Source organism: Prunus avium, chromosome 4 (genome assembly GCF_965620075.1).
Source record: "Prunus avium chromosome 4, drPruAviu1.hap1.1, whole genome shotgun sequence".
NCBI lineage: Eukaryota > Viridiplantae > Streptophyta > Magnoliopsida > Rosales > Rosaceae > Prunus > Prunus avium.
The window spans coordinates 14,368,229-14,385,789 of NC_142287.1; the positions used below are offsets into that span (position 1 = coordinate 14,368,229).

At 38.0% G+C, this 17,561-nt stretch overlaps 1 protein-coding gene across 2 annotated transcripts; it reads right to left on the bottom strand.

Moving 5' to 3' along the window:
- Positions 1-877: 877 nt before the first annotated feature.
- Positions 878-4,145, bottom strand: LOC110750151 (SET domain-containing protein). 2 transcript variants are annotated; one of them, XR_015835438.1, is made up of 4 exons: positions 3,408-4,145; positions 2,893-3,232; positions 1,816-2,549; positions 878-1,283 (listed from the first exon to the last, which is right to left on the bottom strand). XR_015835438.1 is itself a non-coding variant. In XM_088252668.1 (3 exons), the coding sequence occupies exons 1-3, from the start codon at positions 4,052-4,054 to the stop codon at positions 1,902-1,904; spliced, it is 1,635 nt and encodes a 544-aa protein (XP_088108794.1). In that variant the 5' UTR covers positions 4,055-4,145; the 3' UTR covers positions 1,403-1,901. The 2 variants fall into 2 exon arrangements, 1 of the variants encoding a protein (XP_088108794.1); XM_088252668.1 differs by lacking the exon at positions 878-1,283 and having other exon boundaries at positions 1,403-2,549.
- Positions 4,146-17,561: the final 13,416 nt, after the last annotated feature.

Consider the following 17,561-nt stretch of genomic DNA (forward strand, 5'->3'; position numbering starts at 1 on the left):
TTGACCTCAACATTGGTTTTTCTATTTGGCTAGGTATTGTTCGTATTTACCAAGCCATAGATGCACAATTGAAAGAATATTGATGTCCTCTTAGTTGAGGCATAGAAAAGAACTCATCTGAGCCAGTACCCCCCTTAGAGCACAATGGCTTGATTAATGGTCCAGAACAAGCACAAATCCATCAAACAAAACATTCTACATCACATACACTAGGTCTATTGGGCTGGTCTCATCCCCAATAGTGGCATGCCTACGCAACTTACGATCGGGCCAGAAGAAGCAAAACCATCAGGGGCCAGCCTGTGCTCACCTGCTTTTCTCAACCTGATCCAACTTTCAATTTTGTTTGAAATTGAACTAGTCCTTTCACGAACCAGAGATCCAATCAGGGCATTGGTGTTGACCCAACCTCTTCCTCTCTCTTGCTCCGTTCCCAAAAAGAGTCGACCTGGAGGAACAAGGAAAAAAGGGACCAACAGTACTCTTGGTAATGTGATTAGCACAAACAAAAACAGGATGTTTCACGTTGTGTATAGGAATGAAGTAAGAATGACAAACATAGGTGGTTTTCATCGATGCATCACTTTGTAAGTGCAGAGGGCTGCAAGGGATGTTGGGGTTGCTTCTCCCTAAATTAATAATACCATGAGATTGAGTGACGTTGAATTAGGGTTGAATATGGTGAGTAAAGTTACATTTATTTTACAATTCAATATATCCTTTTTGGTCATTTTATATTAGGATAAATTAATAATTTAATAAGTAATTTTATAATAGGGTATAATTGGTTAATTTTAGGATTCGTTTAACACTACCCTTTGTAATCTACTGAAATGAAGATAAAATCATATAAAGGTAGAGGTAGAGCAATTAACGGTAGAGATTATTATTTTGAGATTTTATTCTTTTCTATAGCATAGGGATCCAGGGTGACACTTCTAAACGTTTTTATCCCTCTTTGCATCATGAAGTAGGCGAATATATGAACTATTTTTGGGAGGTGAGGTCTCATGAGTATACTGGATCCAAATAACACTTATCGACCCTACTGTGAAGAGGCTAGTGTAGATAAAAGAGGCCCTCAGCAAATGACCGAGTTTGGGTATTCTATAAAACTCAATTCCAAATCCTGCCCGGCACAGCTTCCCCGACGTCACTGAACCGATCTATCGATGACATTGTTGATATAATGCCACTAGCTCAAAGATATAGAGCCTATGCCAATAAGCTGTTCAACAATCATAGTTTATGTTTCTTCCCATCAATTCCATTCGCAAAAGAGGCTACACATAAAAAAATCCTAAAATTATTATATCAAGGTAGTCCAGCATAACCCAAAAGATAAATATATTTGCAAATTGTCACAACACAAATATTAAGAAACATGCTATAAGAAACGTGCTATAAGAACTGAAAACAATTTGTACTAATAAAATTAACAAGAACAAAATAAAATGCAAACTCTCAGACAAATCTTTATCATGAAAGGTTATCCTGTGAGGCATTTGCCGTGATAGAGATTGAAAAATGGTCTACAACAATGCCACAAAACCGAATTCGTCTAGGGTTTCCTAGCGGCAAAAGTAATTTAGAAAAATGCAGAATGTGCTGCTGGACATGCAAAAACGCTATAATCATCAGCTATAAAGGCAAACAATGCCTACATGCTGCCAAGTTGCTTCATAATGGTATCTATGGTCACAATCTTAACAAAAAGAATCTCTCTAAACAATGCCTACATGCCACCAAGTTGCTTCACAATGGTCTCTATGGTCACAATCTCAACAAAATGAATCTCTCTTGTGGCTTACATACCTTCACCAGGCGAGGAAGTCATAGCCATGAAAACAGGCAGTGGAAAAAGAAAAGCCATGGATGATAATTTAGTAAGTGTCCTAAACTCATTTTCTTTTCAACTTCTTCTTAACAGAGGTTTCTTTAGCAGCATACATTTTAAGCTTCTGAAGGATCCTCCTCTCACTGATACGAAGCATCAACGAATGGTACAACTTTTTGTCACTTATGCAACAACACCTGCCCAATGCTTCTATATCATCTTCTATTGAATTTGTACCATAAAGGCTATCCCGCATATCTGCAAGGGACAAAAGAGCATTACAAAGACATTTTGTCAGCAACAGGTCCTCACTCAATAGTCCAGTTTTGTGGCACGATTTTTTGCTTTTATTGGAAAAAATGATGTCCATGGGTTCACTGGAACTTCCTGCAGTTGCTAGAGCAAGATCCATCTTATAATATGCATCATGTGGTAACAACATTATGTACAATAAAACCAACATCTCAATTTCAGGTTCTCCATTAAATGAAACCTCAAAATATTCAGAGTTGTGGGTGACACATCCAGAGTAATCCAATCTTTTCCAGAGGGATAGCCTTGCTCTACGATGCTGGCCAGAAAACAAGGATGAACTCCACTGGAGTATCAGTTCCAAGTCGATATTGACAATGTCATACGGATTATCTGGCTCTGTAAATCCATATCTGTGAAGCAGTGCAGCATTACCCAATGACCCGTATGTATTAAAGACCTGAGAAGAGAAGAAAAGGAAAAGAATAAAAGAAACAAAAAAGTTTACCCATGGATTTCATACTTGTACTGAAAGAAGATGAACAAGAAAAGCGCCCATGGCTTATATATAGTACTGAAACAAGAAGAGGAAAGGCATAGTTCCAGTAATGGCATCTTCTCATAGCTCTAGCCTATGAGAAATTGATATTTAAATTTTGCAGCAGAGGCTGAGACAGGAAATTCAATAGTTATAGCATGCATAAGAAAATAAAAACCAAGACAGTTATTGGATTGCTGCCTTTAGTTTTAGTTATAATTTTTATAAATAAATAAAATGAAATATGAAAAAAGGAAGTCCAAACCTCAGCTCCCAGTTTGACATCTTTCACCATAGTCATTTCCAAATCATCATCATCACTGTCATCACCATCACCGTCACCGTAATCATCATTGTCATCATCATCACCACCCTCACTATCGTCACCATCACCATTGCCACCCTCACTGTTGTCACCCTCACATCCACTATCGTCACCCTCACCCTCGTCAACATTAATAGAAGCAGACCTATCGTCATCATGAATGGCACTAATACTAGTACTAGTAGTATCAGATTCATTGTTTTCTTGGGTGGTGTTGGATTCACTTTTGTGAGGAGAGGTCATTAAGTGCACATCCTCAGCTCCCGTTTTATGATTAAACCTATATTGAATTGAATTGAACTTATGATTATTGATTTAGACAAAGTACAAAGGAACATTAAAACAATAATAAATAATAAAATCTGTCATCCATCCATTTCAGTGATTGATAGTGGTATAAACAAAGCATCACAACAAGAAGTAAAGAGCAGCAGCAGGGTTTGTATAAGACTTACAGGTCAGCCAAAGGAACCATTCCCACTCCGTGGTATTCATCAATCTGAAAAGAGCGAGAAGATATCAGCGTCCTTGCCGCCAAGTAGTCTCCGAATCCGAAGAAGCTCGGGTCGAATTCAACGGCGGCAGCATCCAAAGGATGCATTTGCAGTAATATCGTGGGCTCAATGCTCTCCTTCCACTCCTTCCACATAACACCTTTGTCTTCCTTGACCGTTCCCTCCAGTTCTGTCCCTGCCAGCAGCCGCTCAACCTCGTCGGCTCTCCAAACCAAAGGCAACGACTCTTCTTCTTTGCTCAACAGCTCAAGGTATGGGGCCCACCGTGAACGCTCTCCCAAGCTCCTCTCGTACATCAGCGCCACCGCCAGCCCTGCTAACCCTCCTAAACAAGACTCCTCCTCGCCCTCACCGGCGGTGGCGGCGGCGGCGATAATGTCACGTGCGGCGGTGGTTCTGGTGGTGAGGCACGTGAGCTTTGGTATTCTGGCCACCACGTCCCCTTCCTTGAGGAGGGCTAGGGCTCTCACGCTGATTCCGATTTCGACTCCTTCGTCCCTCAAGTCCAGGGCGTCGCTGCATTCGATCCCTTCCCGCTTCATCCACCGCTTGAACGCCCTCACCCGCCTGCTACTGCCCTTTCCCATTCCCACTTCCACTTCCCACACAAGAAATTAACAACTCACAAAACCACAACAGCATCGCCGCTTCTTCCCTTTTCTCTTTTTAATTTATTAATTTTCGATTATTATTAGAGTTATTTATACTAACACTTTGTAAGAATGAGTAAGTTGTTGGATGTAAGAATGAGTAAGTCGTTGAATTTACATCCAACAGATAGTGACCGCAAATCTCTTGGACCCTTGTAGTCCAAGAGATCAAGACTATATATATATATATATATATATATATATATATATATATATATATATATATCACCATTTGGTTGTTTATTCAGTCTTTGAAGATGATGGCTAATTATATTCAACTATGTTCCTTGTATAAAACAGAATTAACTTAAAGTCTTTTAATTCTTGTGTTTTTTTATTGTGATATATATTTGATGCATTAAGTATGATTTTTAGTTCAATGTAAGCCTTTGCCTATGTTTAGTGTAGAGGTGTCAAACGGGCCGTGTCGGGCCGGCCCGTCCCATTTAAACTCGTGCTTTTAACATTTTCGTGCCGTGCCGACCCATTTAATAAAATCATTTATCCCGGCCCGGCCCAAAATCCATGTCCACATTGAAACGGGCCGGGCCGGGCTTGTGCCGTGCCCGTGCTCGTGCTCGTGCCATACTCGGGCCTAATAACAAACCCATTTAATTTGATTTTTTTTCTCTTGATTTTTTTTTTCCACTAGATAATTCAAATTATAAACATTAAAAATATAATTAGAGGCAAAAAATAATGAACTATTTGAAAACATTAATCAATCAAATATCCAAACAATATGAAGGGGCGGAGGGCAAAAAGTGTCCAACTCCACTTCAACTTTTCATCTTTAAACAACTTATTATTTATATGTGAAGAAATGTCTTGCTTTGATTATAAGAGAAGCGTATATGTCATATGTATTGATTAAATATCAAGTCCAATGTTGTTTAATTAATTTGTAGTTGATATGTTTAATTAATTAAGGACCCAAATAATTTCCCTATAATGAAAGACATCAAATATATATTTATGATTTTTTTTTTAAAAAACATATAAACAATGACATTAGATGTCAAATTATTGTATTTTGACTTTTTGAGAAGAAAAAAAAAAATGCTAAATGGGCTAGGCTTGGGCCGTGCTTGGGCTCGTGCCGTGCTTGAAGCGGTCTTGTGTCCTTGATTTTGATAATTGATGCATTAAGTATGATTTTTAGTTCAATTTGCTGCATTTCTTTGTATTAATAAATAATATCTCTAATTATGGTCTTTCTATTCTTGTGCAATGTGCTGCATAGGCTAACTGAGAAGGGGTTGACAGTAACACACATTGCTTGTTGTGTCTACATGAAAAGGCTACGTCAAAAGGTGTTTAAGGCTCGCCAAGGTGTGTAAGCCTCATCAAGGTGGAAATTGTTGAAATTTGGCACGTCTTTGATGCGGAAATAGGAAGGAGAAGCAGCATGTGACCCGTCGTTGGTTCCGAAACCCACAGGTCACATAAACCCGAAAGCAACAGTTGCGAAGTGCTAGAGTGAATTGGAGTCTCTGTGCAAAGAGACTGCTTGTTAAGTGCTTTTCTTGCTCAGTGTGTTTTGGTATTTTACACTGGTTTTGGGGGTTTTTTCCAGCTTATTTGGGTTAGGTTAAGTCTTCTATTCCTATTAGGTTTGTACTTAAGTCCTATGAACTATAAATGGACACTTTAGCGCTAGGTTTTCATAACGTGAGAAAACAAAGGGCATCAAATTGGGTTTAAGCCAAGGGTGAGAGAAAAGAGAGTTAGGGTTTGAGAGAGAACAAATGGGGTTCTTCATTGTAACCAAAGGGGTTGTTTCTTACTAGTGAATTTCTCGGGGATCACCTTAGAGGACGTAGGCACAATGCCGAACCGCTATAAATTCTTGTGTTCTTTATGTGTTGTGTGTTTACTTTTCGATTGGTGTGTGTACTTTATATTTGCGTGTCTTGTGTGTAGGAGTTGTGTATTCCATTAATGACAAGGTCTTGGAGTGTTTTTGCACAACACCGTGATATTGGGTTGAGCAATCTTGTAACCATTTCTTAACAAATATATATCATATTCAAAAGGAAAGAATTTTTTTACAAGAAGTCTCTTCATCCAACGCCAAGAACTGATAGGATTTTTACCTTGTTGCTTCCTAGATTTCCGCATCAAATCCCACCAATAAGCGACATCATCTTCTAAACGTGACGCAACAATTTTCACGATCTTGTCTTCTAGGATCGCTATTGAATCAAATATTTTATCTACATCTACAACCCATTGGGGAAAGCCTTCAATGGAGTCACTCCCCATGAAGTATGGAACAACTGCAACATCAAATTCTCTAAGAGTGATTGGTTCCCCGTCTTCACGGATCCTATCTTCCTCGTTTGGATGACCCATTGGTGACATATCGAGTCAGGCAAAACCTACTCTGATACCAACTGACGCAATGAGATATAGGGGAATAGGGAGATCGAACGATAACCCTAAAGTAACAATGTCGAAACCCACTATAGTAAAAATCAAAGGTATTTGATTGATAATAAATGGAATTAACTAACAATACAATGCCATGAGTTGGCTTAAATAGAAAACAAAGAAACCCTAAAACCATTGGAAACCCTAAGTTCCAGAATATTCCTAAAACATAGCTAACAAGAAAATAATAAAAATCCTAATTAAAATCATATTAGGAAAATAATATCTTGATTGATAATTTATTCTAAAAATATAAATAAAACATTAAAGTAAATATAAATCTTGATAAAATCCATTTGCTTCAATTTATTCAATTGATCCAAAAATCCCAACAATACGCTTTCCTTCTTTTCCTAGTGCCATAATTGACATTTAATCGGAACTTTCCTCTCTTGCACGATTTCCTTCCAATTTTGAGCCACTTTATTTTAATTAATTTTCACACCATAATTAACCCATAATTCGTCCTATATCAACAAACTTTGGACTCTGTGAACCAATTATATATTTGTACTACCTTAACACCAGTAGGAAGAATATTTGGAAAACCTGAAATTGTAACATATGACGAGTGGAGGAAAACTCTTACTTGGAATTAACAAAACCATGGGTTTATATAAAACCCAAACTAATTTTTCGTAACAGTAGTGACCATAGAGACACAACGTTACAAACAGGAACAAATTGCATTTGATAAAATGCAGGGTAATGCTAGGCTTACCACATTTTTCATACCACATTTGTACCACATCTCTAATAGAGGTGGAGCCCACCAATACAATGGGGTCCACCTCTATTAGAGAGATGGTATAAATGTGGTATGAAAAATGTGGTAAGCCTAGCATTTTCCTAAAATGCAATTTCACTAGTTGCAAAAATATTTTTGGTCACTATGATTGAAAATAATTTTGGTCACCATAATTTTAATTCCGATTTTGGTCACCATATTTGCAATAGTCAGCAAATCAGGTCAAATGCCACAATTCAATTAGTTTCATTAATTAAAAAATAGGGAAATTTGCATAACTACTCTAAACTTTCAGGCATGTGCGTCGTTACAACCGGAACTTTTATTTTTTATTTTTAGCCACATGAACTCTGTAAAGTGTTCCAATCCACCACCTCATTTAACTCCGTTAAAGTTTCAGTTAAATTTAAGGGTATTTTCGTCAATTAACTATAACTAAGAATAATTATATAAAAAACAGAATTAAAAATACAAAAAAATAAAGCTAACCTCTATATCTCTCTCTCTTCTCTCTCCTCCATCGTATTTATTCCACCAAATATCATATCAAATTGCAATGGTCCATTGATTTTGTTGCCTTCCTGTATTTCCTTTTTTTTTTTTTTGGCCAAAGCCTTCCTGCATTTATTTCCTGCCTTGCACTATTTGTTCAGAGGCTTGTCCTTCATTTCAATGGAAGTTTGCATATCGAAAAAAAACTACAATTACATCAAAGCTAGAATTTAAATTGTCTAACTTCATCATGGGTTTTGGGAAGAAATCAATTGCATTCCTAGTAGACAGAAGGGAAGGAGAAAAGAAGGGATGAAAGGAGAGGGAAGGAGGCAACCAACCCCAAAAGGAGGCGGCGGCTAAGACTTTTTTCCTTAGGGTTTTCACTGAAAATGATATTTTTATTTTTATTTTTAACTTGTTTTATATATATATATATATATATATATATATATATATATATATATATATATATATCCCAGTATGTACTAACCTATTAAAGTTTAAAAAAATCTAAGTTTTTATTAATTTAGTTGCAGGGCTTTAATAAACATACACATTAAACTACATACACTTTCAATTATGTTGTTGAACATATTTTCATTTTGATAATATGTGTTTTTTGGTTGAATTTAATATGTATTTGTTCTGTGTTAAAGCTTATTGGAAATTAGTATTTTGCCCTACACTCAAGATCTTAAGTTTGATTCCCCCATCATCCAATATAACTTCTATAAGAAGAAAAAAAGATTATTGGAAAGTAGTCAATGAAACTATGAACTAGCGTGCTATATATATATATATATATATATATATACTACCAGTGGCGGACCTATGCAGGCGCAAGGAGGTGCACCTGCACCTCCGGTCGCCGGAAAAGTTCATTAGAGCAGCTGGAGTTGCACCTCTGCTTCACAGATGAGATGCACGCAACGTGTTCGACGAAATGCCCAAACCACCTGGGCTGGGCGTTGCATCTGCTGTGAGCTGCGCACAACGCGCGTGCGCTTGTTTTTTTTTAACACAGCCTATCCAAAACGACGTCGTTTTGGACCACGGTTTTTTAAAAAAAAATGTAAAAAAATAAGGAAACTGCTGCTGCTACTGGGCTTTCTAATTTGTATTATTCCTTACTTAATTGGGTTTCCAATTTTCATAATTCCTTACTTAATTGGGTTTTAAGTGGGAGTTATCTTTATTCAATTGGGTTTTTGGAATTCCTTATTTAATTGGGATTGAAATTCTCTTTATAAAGGACTAATTTAACATTACTCAATGTTTGTACCGTATCTGACCCTCCACTCATACTTCGACACGTGGATTAGTAAAACCCCCAAATTGCCCAAGGCAGCGAACAATCGGTATAGGCTACCGATGACGCCTAGCGGAGTCTACAATCGGTATTGCCTACCGATTCTGCGGAGCAAACCTCAGAGGCCACGCCCAAAATATCCAAAGACTCGTGTCAACCTCGTAGGGCCATCCCACGAGTCCCACATCGAAATTAAGTACTAAGAGCATACCAAATGCCCTCTATAAATAGGCCCCTTCACTACAATACAAGGGGTAAGACTTTTCAGCTTGACTTTTATGCTAAATACATTGTCAGTAGCAAAAGCTCTTAGAAACAAACTTACTTCGGCATCGGAGGGTCTTAGGCTGGTCCCACACTGGTTCCATAGACCTCATGAGCCTCGGCTTCCTTTTATTCAGGATCAGCATCCAAGGACAGGAAGAATCTGTGTCAAGCACTCAATCGATCTCTAGATCGTCCACTTTACTTGTAAGTTGCACTCATCTCTATCTGTTCAATTTTAGTGCCAACACTCAATTTCATCAAAGTGTGTGTGCATCACAAGAATCCTACGTTTTTTTTTCTTCTCAAGTATGCCAATCCAAAGTAAGTCAAATGCATTTTTTTTTTCTTGAGCAAATGCCAATTTTGTTCATTCTTTTTTTAATAATTTGTTTTTTCTTATTTAGCTCTCTCTGTATTAGTAGGATCAGTAGCAAACTCGAGGAGGAATAGGCTACTTGACATGCTATTCGAGGTATAATTAAATTTTATTTGTTTATTTAATTGATAATTTGATATTGATTTGTTTATTTAATTGATAAATTGTAGGTTAATTGTAATGTTATTTTTTTAATTAATTATGAATAACATTAGTATTGTTTAAATGATAAGGATGTTTAGTTGTCTTTTTTTTTCTTTTCTTTTTTTCTTTTTTTTTGAGCTCTTAGCTTTTAAACATTGCACCTCCCTTGAAAAATTCCTGGGTCCGCCGTTGTATACTATGTTAGAAATGTGCCCTAAGAGCCAATACATTTGATGTAATCTCCTTAGAATACATTTCGTATATGATATATAAATGGCAAACTTATTTGTTATCTTTTACATCGTGTAAAGAAACAAATGTCCCGGGTATGCTAAATAAGAGATAAAGTAATCTAAAGAAGATTAGATTCGGGAGACCTTTAATCTCTAACTGTAGCATCCCAAAATGTTCCTAATCATAGGTTATCAAATGGGCATTGATAAACCGTCAAGATTAGCACATATTATGTATGCTCAATTGGGAGGATGGTTAGTCTCAAACCATTTGTGTAGTTGACACTAATACAAATATGTGGGTGCTCATTAGTGAATGAGTACACTGAACGCGATCAACCGTAGTTCTCATATGGAGTATTTAACTATATGTCAAATGAGAACTCATAGTTGCAATAATGCAAATTAGTCCTTAGACCTGAGGCATCATGGTTGTCCTGTGATGCGTTATTGATCTTTGATAGCTCTTAAAGGCAAGCCGTAAAAGATTTGTCTTAAGTGTTGTTGGGATCTCTTAATTCATCATAGGGGCATGTGAATGTACAATAAGGAATCTCTACTTTCGATAAAGAAGGAGAATGTTTCAAGATGTGATTCAGTAAATCTTTGGCCAAAGTATTTTGAGCTTGATTTAGAAAGTTGTTCTTAATCATGTTCTTTTGAATCACATGAGGTTATAAATCATATTAGGGGTTTGACATAAAAAATCCGTACCCTAATAATATGAGTTGAAACATTGTATAAGAGAAGGATCGTATTGCATTGCAATTCCAACTGAATAGGTTCTTCATCTATTCTGGTTAGCTTGGGTAGCCTTGATAAATTGCTAGATGTCACTCTTGGCTTGTGGAAGTCCTAGGATTGATTGTGATCGATCCAAGTAAAGGAAGAATTAAAAAGGGGTTTTAATTCCAGTTGGTTAGAAAGAGTTCTAATATTTTCCCACTGCCTTGCTAATTAGAACCTAATGGATCGCACACCTTAAATGGTTAACTTTGAGTAATACAAATGAGAATGAGGAAATCAATTTGATTGATTTGATGTGGATGATTTACTACGTGTAAAAACGTATTTGGGCCTCGATAATAGTTAGAGGGAAGCCCAAATGGTTGGGTATCAAGCCCAAGGGCTTAAGACACCTAAATATTATGGTTTAAGTGTCATAAGGCCCAATTTTGGAAGCCCAATGGGATTTGGCTGAAAATGGTTAAGTGAATGTGTATGGGAATTGTTTCCATAAGCTCATTAACACACAAACACAATCCAACATCAACCAAATAGGTTTGGGAGATCAAAGAGAGAAAAATGATAGTTTTCAAGAGTGAAACACTTTCATCTTTCAAAGTGGTTTAGATTGAAACCAATCTTGAGAATCTTGCACTAGCATCCAAGTATTCTCAAGATACTTATTCTCATCAAGGTTCCATTGGTGTGGAGACTTAGAGGCCATATACTTTTGTGGCTCACATGGAGGAGAAAGATCAAGGAGCAAAGATCAAAGATCAAAGAGGAGATCAACAAAGAGGAAATCATCAAGAGAAGACCAAACACAAATTGGTTCATATAATTGCTTCAAGGGTAATTAGATCTTATCATTTCTCTTGAATTTTCATTTATGAAAAACATATCAATGTTCATGGCTTAAGATACTTGGAAGAAGTTTTGTTTTTGAATTTAAACAACCACCATAGACTTCCGCTGCGATTAATTTGATTAAATGCATGTTTAATATTCAAATGAACTTTGGAAAAATGTTTTGAAATCCTACATACTTACCTCTCCGCATGCGCTTCCGTGCCTACGAGAGTCTTTTTTTAAACAAATTTAAAAAAGATAAGGGTAGTTGTGTTTCATAAAAATATGATCTATTATCTGATTTTTCTTTTAATTTTAATTTTTTCAAATACGAAAAAGTGTGAATTTACCATATTATCCTCACTTAATTAATAATTTCTATTCTTAATGTTTGCATTAACAAAGGACATTTTCTAGTATGTTGAATGTTTTACCATTCTCTGCCTTATGCTTTATATATATTAGCCTCTCCGCACGCGCTTCCGCACTTGCGAGAGACTTTTTTTAAAAAAATTTAAATTTATTTTATAATTAAAAAAGATAATGGGTAGTTGTGTTCCATAAAAATAGGATTTATTATCTGATTTTTTTATTAATTTTAATTTTTTTTAATATGAAAAAGTGTAAATTTACCATATTATCCTCATTTAATTAATCATTTGAATTCTTAATGTTTGCATTAACCAAGGGTATTTTTTGGTATTTTGAATGTTTCACCATTCTCTGTTTTTTGCTATATATATACACACACAAGCAGTAATCTAAATTATAAGGAGGAGGAGGGTTTCTCACACACACACACACTAACAAGGTGTCATGGTGGCTTAATCCACTCTCCATTCTTCATATTTTCTCTACACAACTTCGGCCGCCCGGTTCACACCATACATACATCTTCGTACCCTTTCGCTAGCTATTGTTTCCCTACAAACACTCGAACTAACTTAGGCATCGGAGGGCCTTTGGTTTATTTACTTTGATCTTTTTTTACATGAATAGAGGAAGAAAGATAAGGAAGATCAAAGGTTGAAGAATCACAAAGCGAATATTCTCCTGCGAGGATTTTTGCATAAACATTTGGTGCTTTCATTGAGAGCACGAGTTATACTCAACGCGTGCTCAAGGAATCCGTTCCTCCTATTTTCCAATCCACCGAAGCCTTCCAAACAACCATGGTTGGAAGCAAGCGCACGAGGAGCAAGACCTCCATGATGGCTTAATCCGTGATAGCCCAAAGCCACTCCTCCCATGATCCCGCAATCGACATGGTGGCACCACCACCTCTCGCCGCCGTGAACCCACAGCAAACCCTCACTGTCGCACCACAATAGCCACACCGTGTGGCTGGAACCACCGTGCCACCTGCCGAACCCGCAGCTGGGACCACCGCACCGGCCTCTGCCGTCATCGTACCATCTCAAGGCCCCATGGCTGGATTCAGCCACCTTCATAGCACCGCCACCGAGCATGGTGGAACCTCCCATTAGGGTGGGCTCACGACCACCGCCGACTTAGGCCCGATCTTGGAGAAACTTCCCGCGTACACCTCCAATGAAACCCTAGCCCGTGTGAAATTGGGCTCCACACAATTCTCTCCTCCCGGTCCACAAAGTTAAGTAGACCTCAATCTGAGAGTTGACCAACTAACTCAGAGAATGGACGACCAAAACAATTTGATGAGGCAGCTCCTCAACCAAATAAACTTGGCTCAAAACTTTGGCCTTGAACAACAGGGCGAAGAGAGAAGAATAGAAGAACGTGCCGATGGGCAGTTCGATGTGTACCAGGCAGGTCGAGCAGGAGTAAGCAGACAAGGAGAGGGACAACAACGCGGTCAACTTGCCGACATATCACAAGCATCTGCGAGCCACACTCAGAGCGGACGAGGTCTCTGATCTAGATTGAGCTCAAGGACCAATGTGCGCGAACGGCTAGGCCCACGACTTGGCATCCACACCCACCTGGGTCCGTAGGGAAATGTTCATGAAAGGCTAGGCCCTCAATGAGGTCAACCTGACGACCTTCACAATGAGGCCCGTGAAGAAAGGCACTCTGTTGCTCGCTCCCGAAGAACCAACTCTCGTCAACAAGCTACAGTAAATCCCTTGCAAGCGCAGTCCACCAGCACGCCGCCTAGGCATCACAATCAAGAAGGACGACCCTTGCTAACCAACGAGGAAGTCAATCAGCATCGCCCAAATTGCGAAGGTCGCCAACGTGACCAACCATCCATGTGTGCGGAAGACATTGAGAAGCTTGCAAATAACCGACTTTGAGACCTAAGGATTGGTGGAAATTTCAAAGATGCACTACGCAAGGCAGTAGACCAAGCAAACACCTCACCATTCACCGCCGAAATCGAGCAGGCTGCTCCTCCGAAACGATTTTCAACGCCCTCTTTCACACACTTCAAAAGGGATTTCGATCCCGAAAGCCATCTGAAGCACTTCAAGAGTGTTATGATCTTCTACAAGTCCGAAGACGAGCTAATGTGCAAGGTATTTGCAATGACTTTGTGATGAGCAGCTCAGGACTGGTTCCACACCTTGCCATCCGGGTCGATCAGCAACTTCAAATAGCTGGCTTTCGTCTTCACCAAAGAATACACTTCTTACCGGACGATCAAGAAGAACCCTAACCTCCTGTACAACCTGCGCAAAAAGCCCGATGAGTCCCTTTGAGATTACATCAAGAAATTCAAAGATTCAAATCATAAAAGGCCAATATTGTAGGGTGCGATGATCGAATCGCGTCCTTTGATTTTAAGAAAGGTCTTCTAGCTAAACACGACTTATACTGTGAGCTGACTATCACTCCCAGCCAGACTCTGGCAGAGGTCTTCGCTACCGCGGAACGCTACGCGCTCTGGGATGACGATCGTATCGCCGCGAAAAAGTCTACCAAGCAGGAAGATGAGCCAACCAAGCAGGCAAACAAAGGAAGCGACAAGCTTAATAGAAATAAAAATCAACAAATCCGTATCGAAAGTCAAAAGCTAAAAAGAAATAAAAATCCTAAACAGAAAACAAATTACAGCAAACTCTAAAGAGTTTTTGAAAATTATTAGTCTAAAACAAAACTAAGAAACAAGACCACCGCTCCACATTTTCTAGGCAACCCGAAGAAAATCATAGCCACACCAACTAAACCCATAGTCCCACACTGGCTAAACCTAAATCCAATGCAACCAGACATCTTCCCCTCTTTAGAGCTCCAAACTAGGTCGAAGGGAGCCAACTCCTTGTGTTCGTGGGCCAAAATAGTGACTATATCATGGCGACGACATCGTTTCACGGCAACTACTTCCACATTATAAAATAAACTAACAATCTTGAGGTAAAAGGGAGGGAAGGAGAAAAAAAGGGATGAAAGGAGAGGGAAGGAGGCCGCCAACCCCCAAAGGAGGTGGCGGCTAAGACTTTTTTCCTTAGGGTTTTCTCTGAAAACTAATTTTTTAAATTTTATTTTTAACTTGTTTTATATATATGTACTAACCTATTAGGGCTCGTTTGGTACGCGGGATTGTCATGGACTAGACTAAATATTGGGACTGTCTTGGACTGGATTGGCTTGGCATAAGCTGGATAAGACTTGTACTGTGTTTGGTGCACGATTGGACTAGGACTAAATTTTTTAACTTTTCTATTTTTAATTTAAAAAAAAAGGCAAGTGGATTTATTTGTTTTGTTTTTTTAACTTCTCTTCTTTCTTTCTCTGTTGTTTTATCTTCTTCCAACCTGCGACTTCTTCAACTTCTTCTTCTCCCTCCTCTCTCCTTCTGCTCTTCTTCTCAATCTATCTCTCTGCTTCTTAATTCAAAATTTTATACTCTCTCAATTTCCTATTTCACTATTTCTCTCTTCACCCTCCTCTCTCTTCAATAGCCACATGCCCAAACCCCACAATCTAAATTTGGGAATTTGATTCTTTGAGGAAGCTTCTGCCTGGGTGGGTTTTTTGATGATGAATTGCTTGATGGTTAGCTATTGTTTTGTGAGGTTCTTCTCCTAATTTCATAAAAAGAAAAAGCAATTTGAATTAATTTATTTATTTCCTCCATTTGGGTTTTGTAGCAGAGAAAGAGAGAGAGAGAGAGAGAGAGAGAGAGAGAGAGAGCGCAGCTGACATGGATGAGGGTTGGAGGCCATGGCTGTGACGAAGTGTGTGCTTAGGTGGGAGGTGATGGCTGTGACAAGGTGTGTGGTGGGGTGAGAACTGATGGAAGAGATGAAGCATGAAGGCGTGGAGAAGGGAGGAAGTCGCGAGCGATGAGGAGGGGGTTAGTTTGTCCCCACTTCACACACGGGTCTCACTAAGCCCAGTTAAGGAGGTATTTTTGGTGGGCCCCAGATTATTAGTCCCATTTAAAACTAGAACCATATGACAACAAACATGGGATAATTTTTTATCCAAGCCAGTCCAAGTTAGGGAGGCATACCAAACGAGCCCTTAAAGTCTAAAAAAATCTAAGTTTTTATTAATTTAGTTGCTGGGCTTTAATAAACATACACATTAAACTACGTACACTTTCAATTATGTTGTTGAACATATTTTCATTTTGATAATTATGTTGTTGAACATATTTTCATTTTGATAATATGTGTTTTTTGGTTGCATTTAATATGTATTTGTTTTGTGTTAAAGCTTATTGGAAATTAACATTTTGCCCTACACTCAAGATCTTAAGTTCGATCCCCCATCATCCAATATAACTTCTATAAGAAGAAAAAAAAATTATTGGAAATTAGTCAATCAAACTATGAACTAGCGTGTTATATATATATATATACAAGCAGTAATCTAAATTACTGGGGGGTGGGGTGTTGGGTTTCTCTCACACACACACACTCACGCCCTACCAAGGTGTCGTGGGGATTCAAACCTGAGACCACTGATATGCAAGTCAAGACCCTTTTTCACTGGGCTAGACCTTGTTGGTGAACTAGCTTGTTTATATGATTGAATGTATGCTTTTATTTCTAGAAAGATTATAAAAATTGGAAATACAAACAAAAAATTATTAAAGTTTAAACTAATAACTTTATCTAGCCCACCCGTTGAAATTTTTTTTGTTCTGCCCTTACTGGAGACCACTTTGGATCGGGGGCAGGTAACTCCTAACCCTAGCCCTACAGTGGCTCAACCCTACCTATGTGGAATGTACTATAAGATTCACAGTAATTTAAATTTACCAATCACCCAAGGAAAAGTAAGATAGTGTTTCTCAAAATATGAAATATTGGTGCAATTTTCATTGAATGTTTGATATACATCCAAGGATTATACAAGTTTTTTTTAAGATAAAGAAAGAGTTCAACCTTAAAAAAAGGGTGATAAAGAAAGAAGCTCAAGAGTTGTACGGAAGTTGTAGATCCAGCACTTAATTTATGAGAAAAATACTTTAGATCAAACATTAAATTTAGGGATTTTTGTAGAAAAGTTTTCAATTTATCACCTTAAAGAAAAATTTAAGAGAAATATCATCTTAATTTTTCAAAATCCATGATTTGTCATCTGACACCATCCATTTAAAGGGTATTTAAGTCTTTTCATTTTCAAGAAAAAAAAAAGAGAAAAAAGAGACCTCTCTAGATAGAAAAGGAGGAAGGGGTTATGAAGAGGGAAGGGGGAATGGATTTCAAGGCTGGCGGGGTTGGTTGGAGCCGCCAGTGGGTCACAAGGGATGGGGGAAGGTGAGAATTTATTTATTTATTTCAATTTTAATTGTGTAAAAGATATAAAAAAAAAGTTATAATAATGATTTTTCCTTTTTTTTTTTTTTTTTTTTTGGTGAATAGGGGAGGGGTAAGAAACCCCAACAACCAAAGAAACTAAACAACACAAATCATACGAGGTTTAGACAA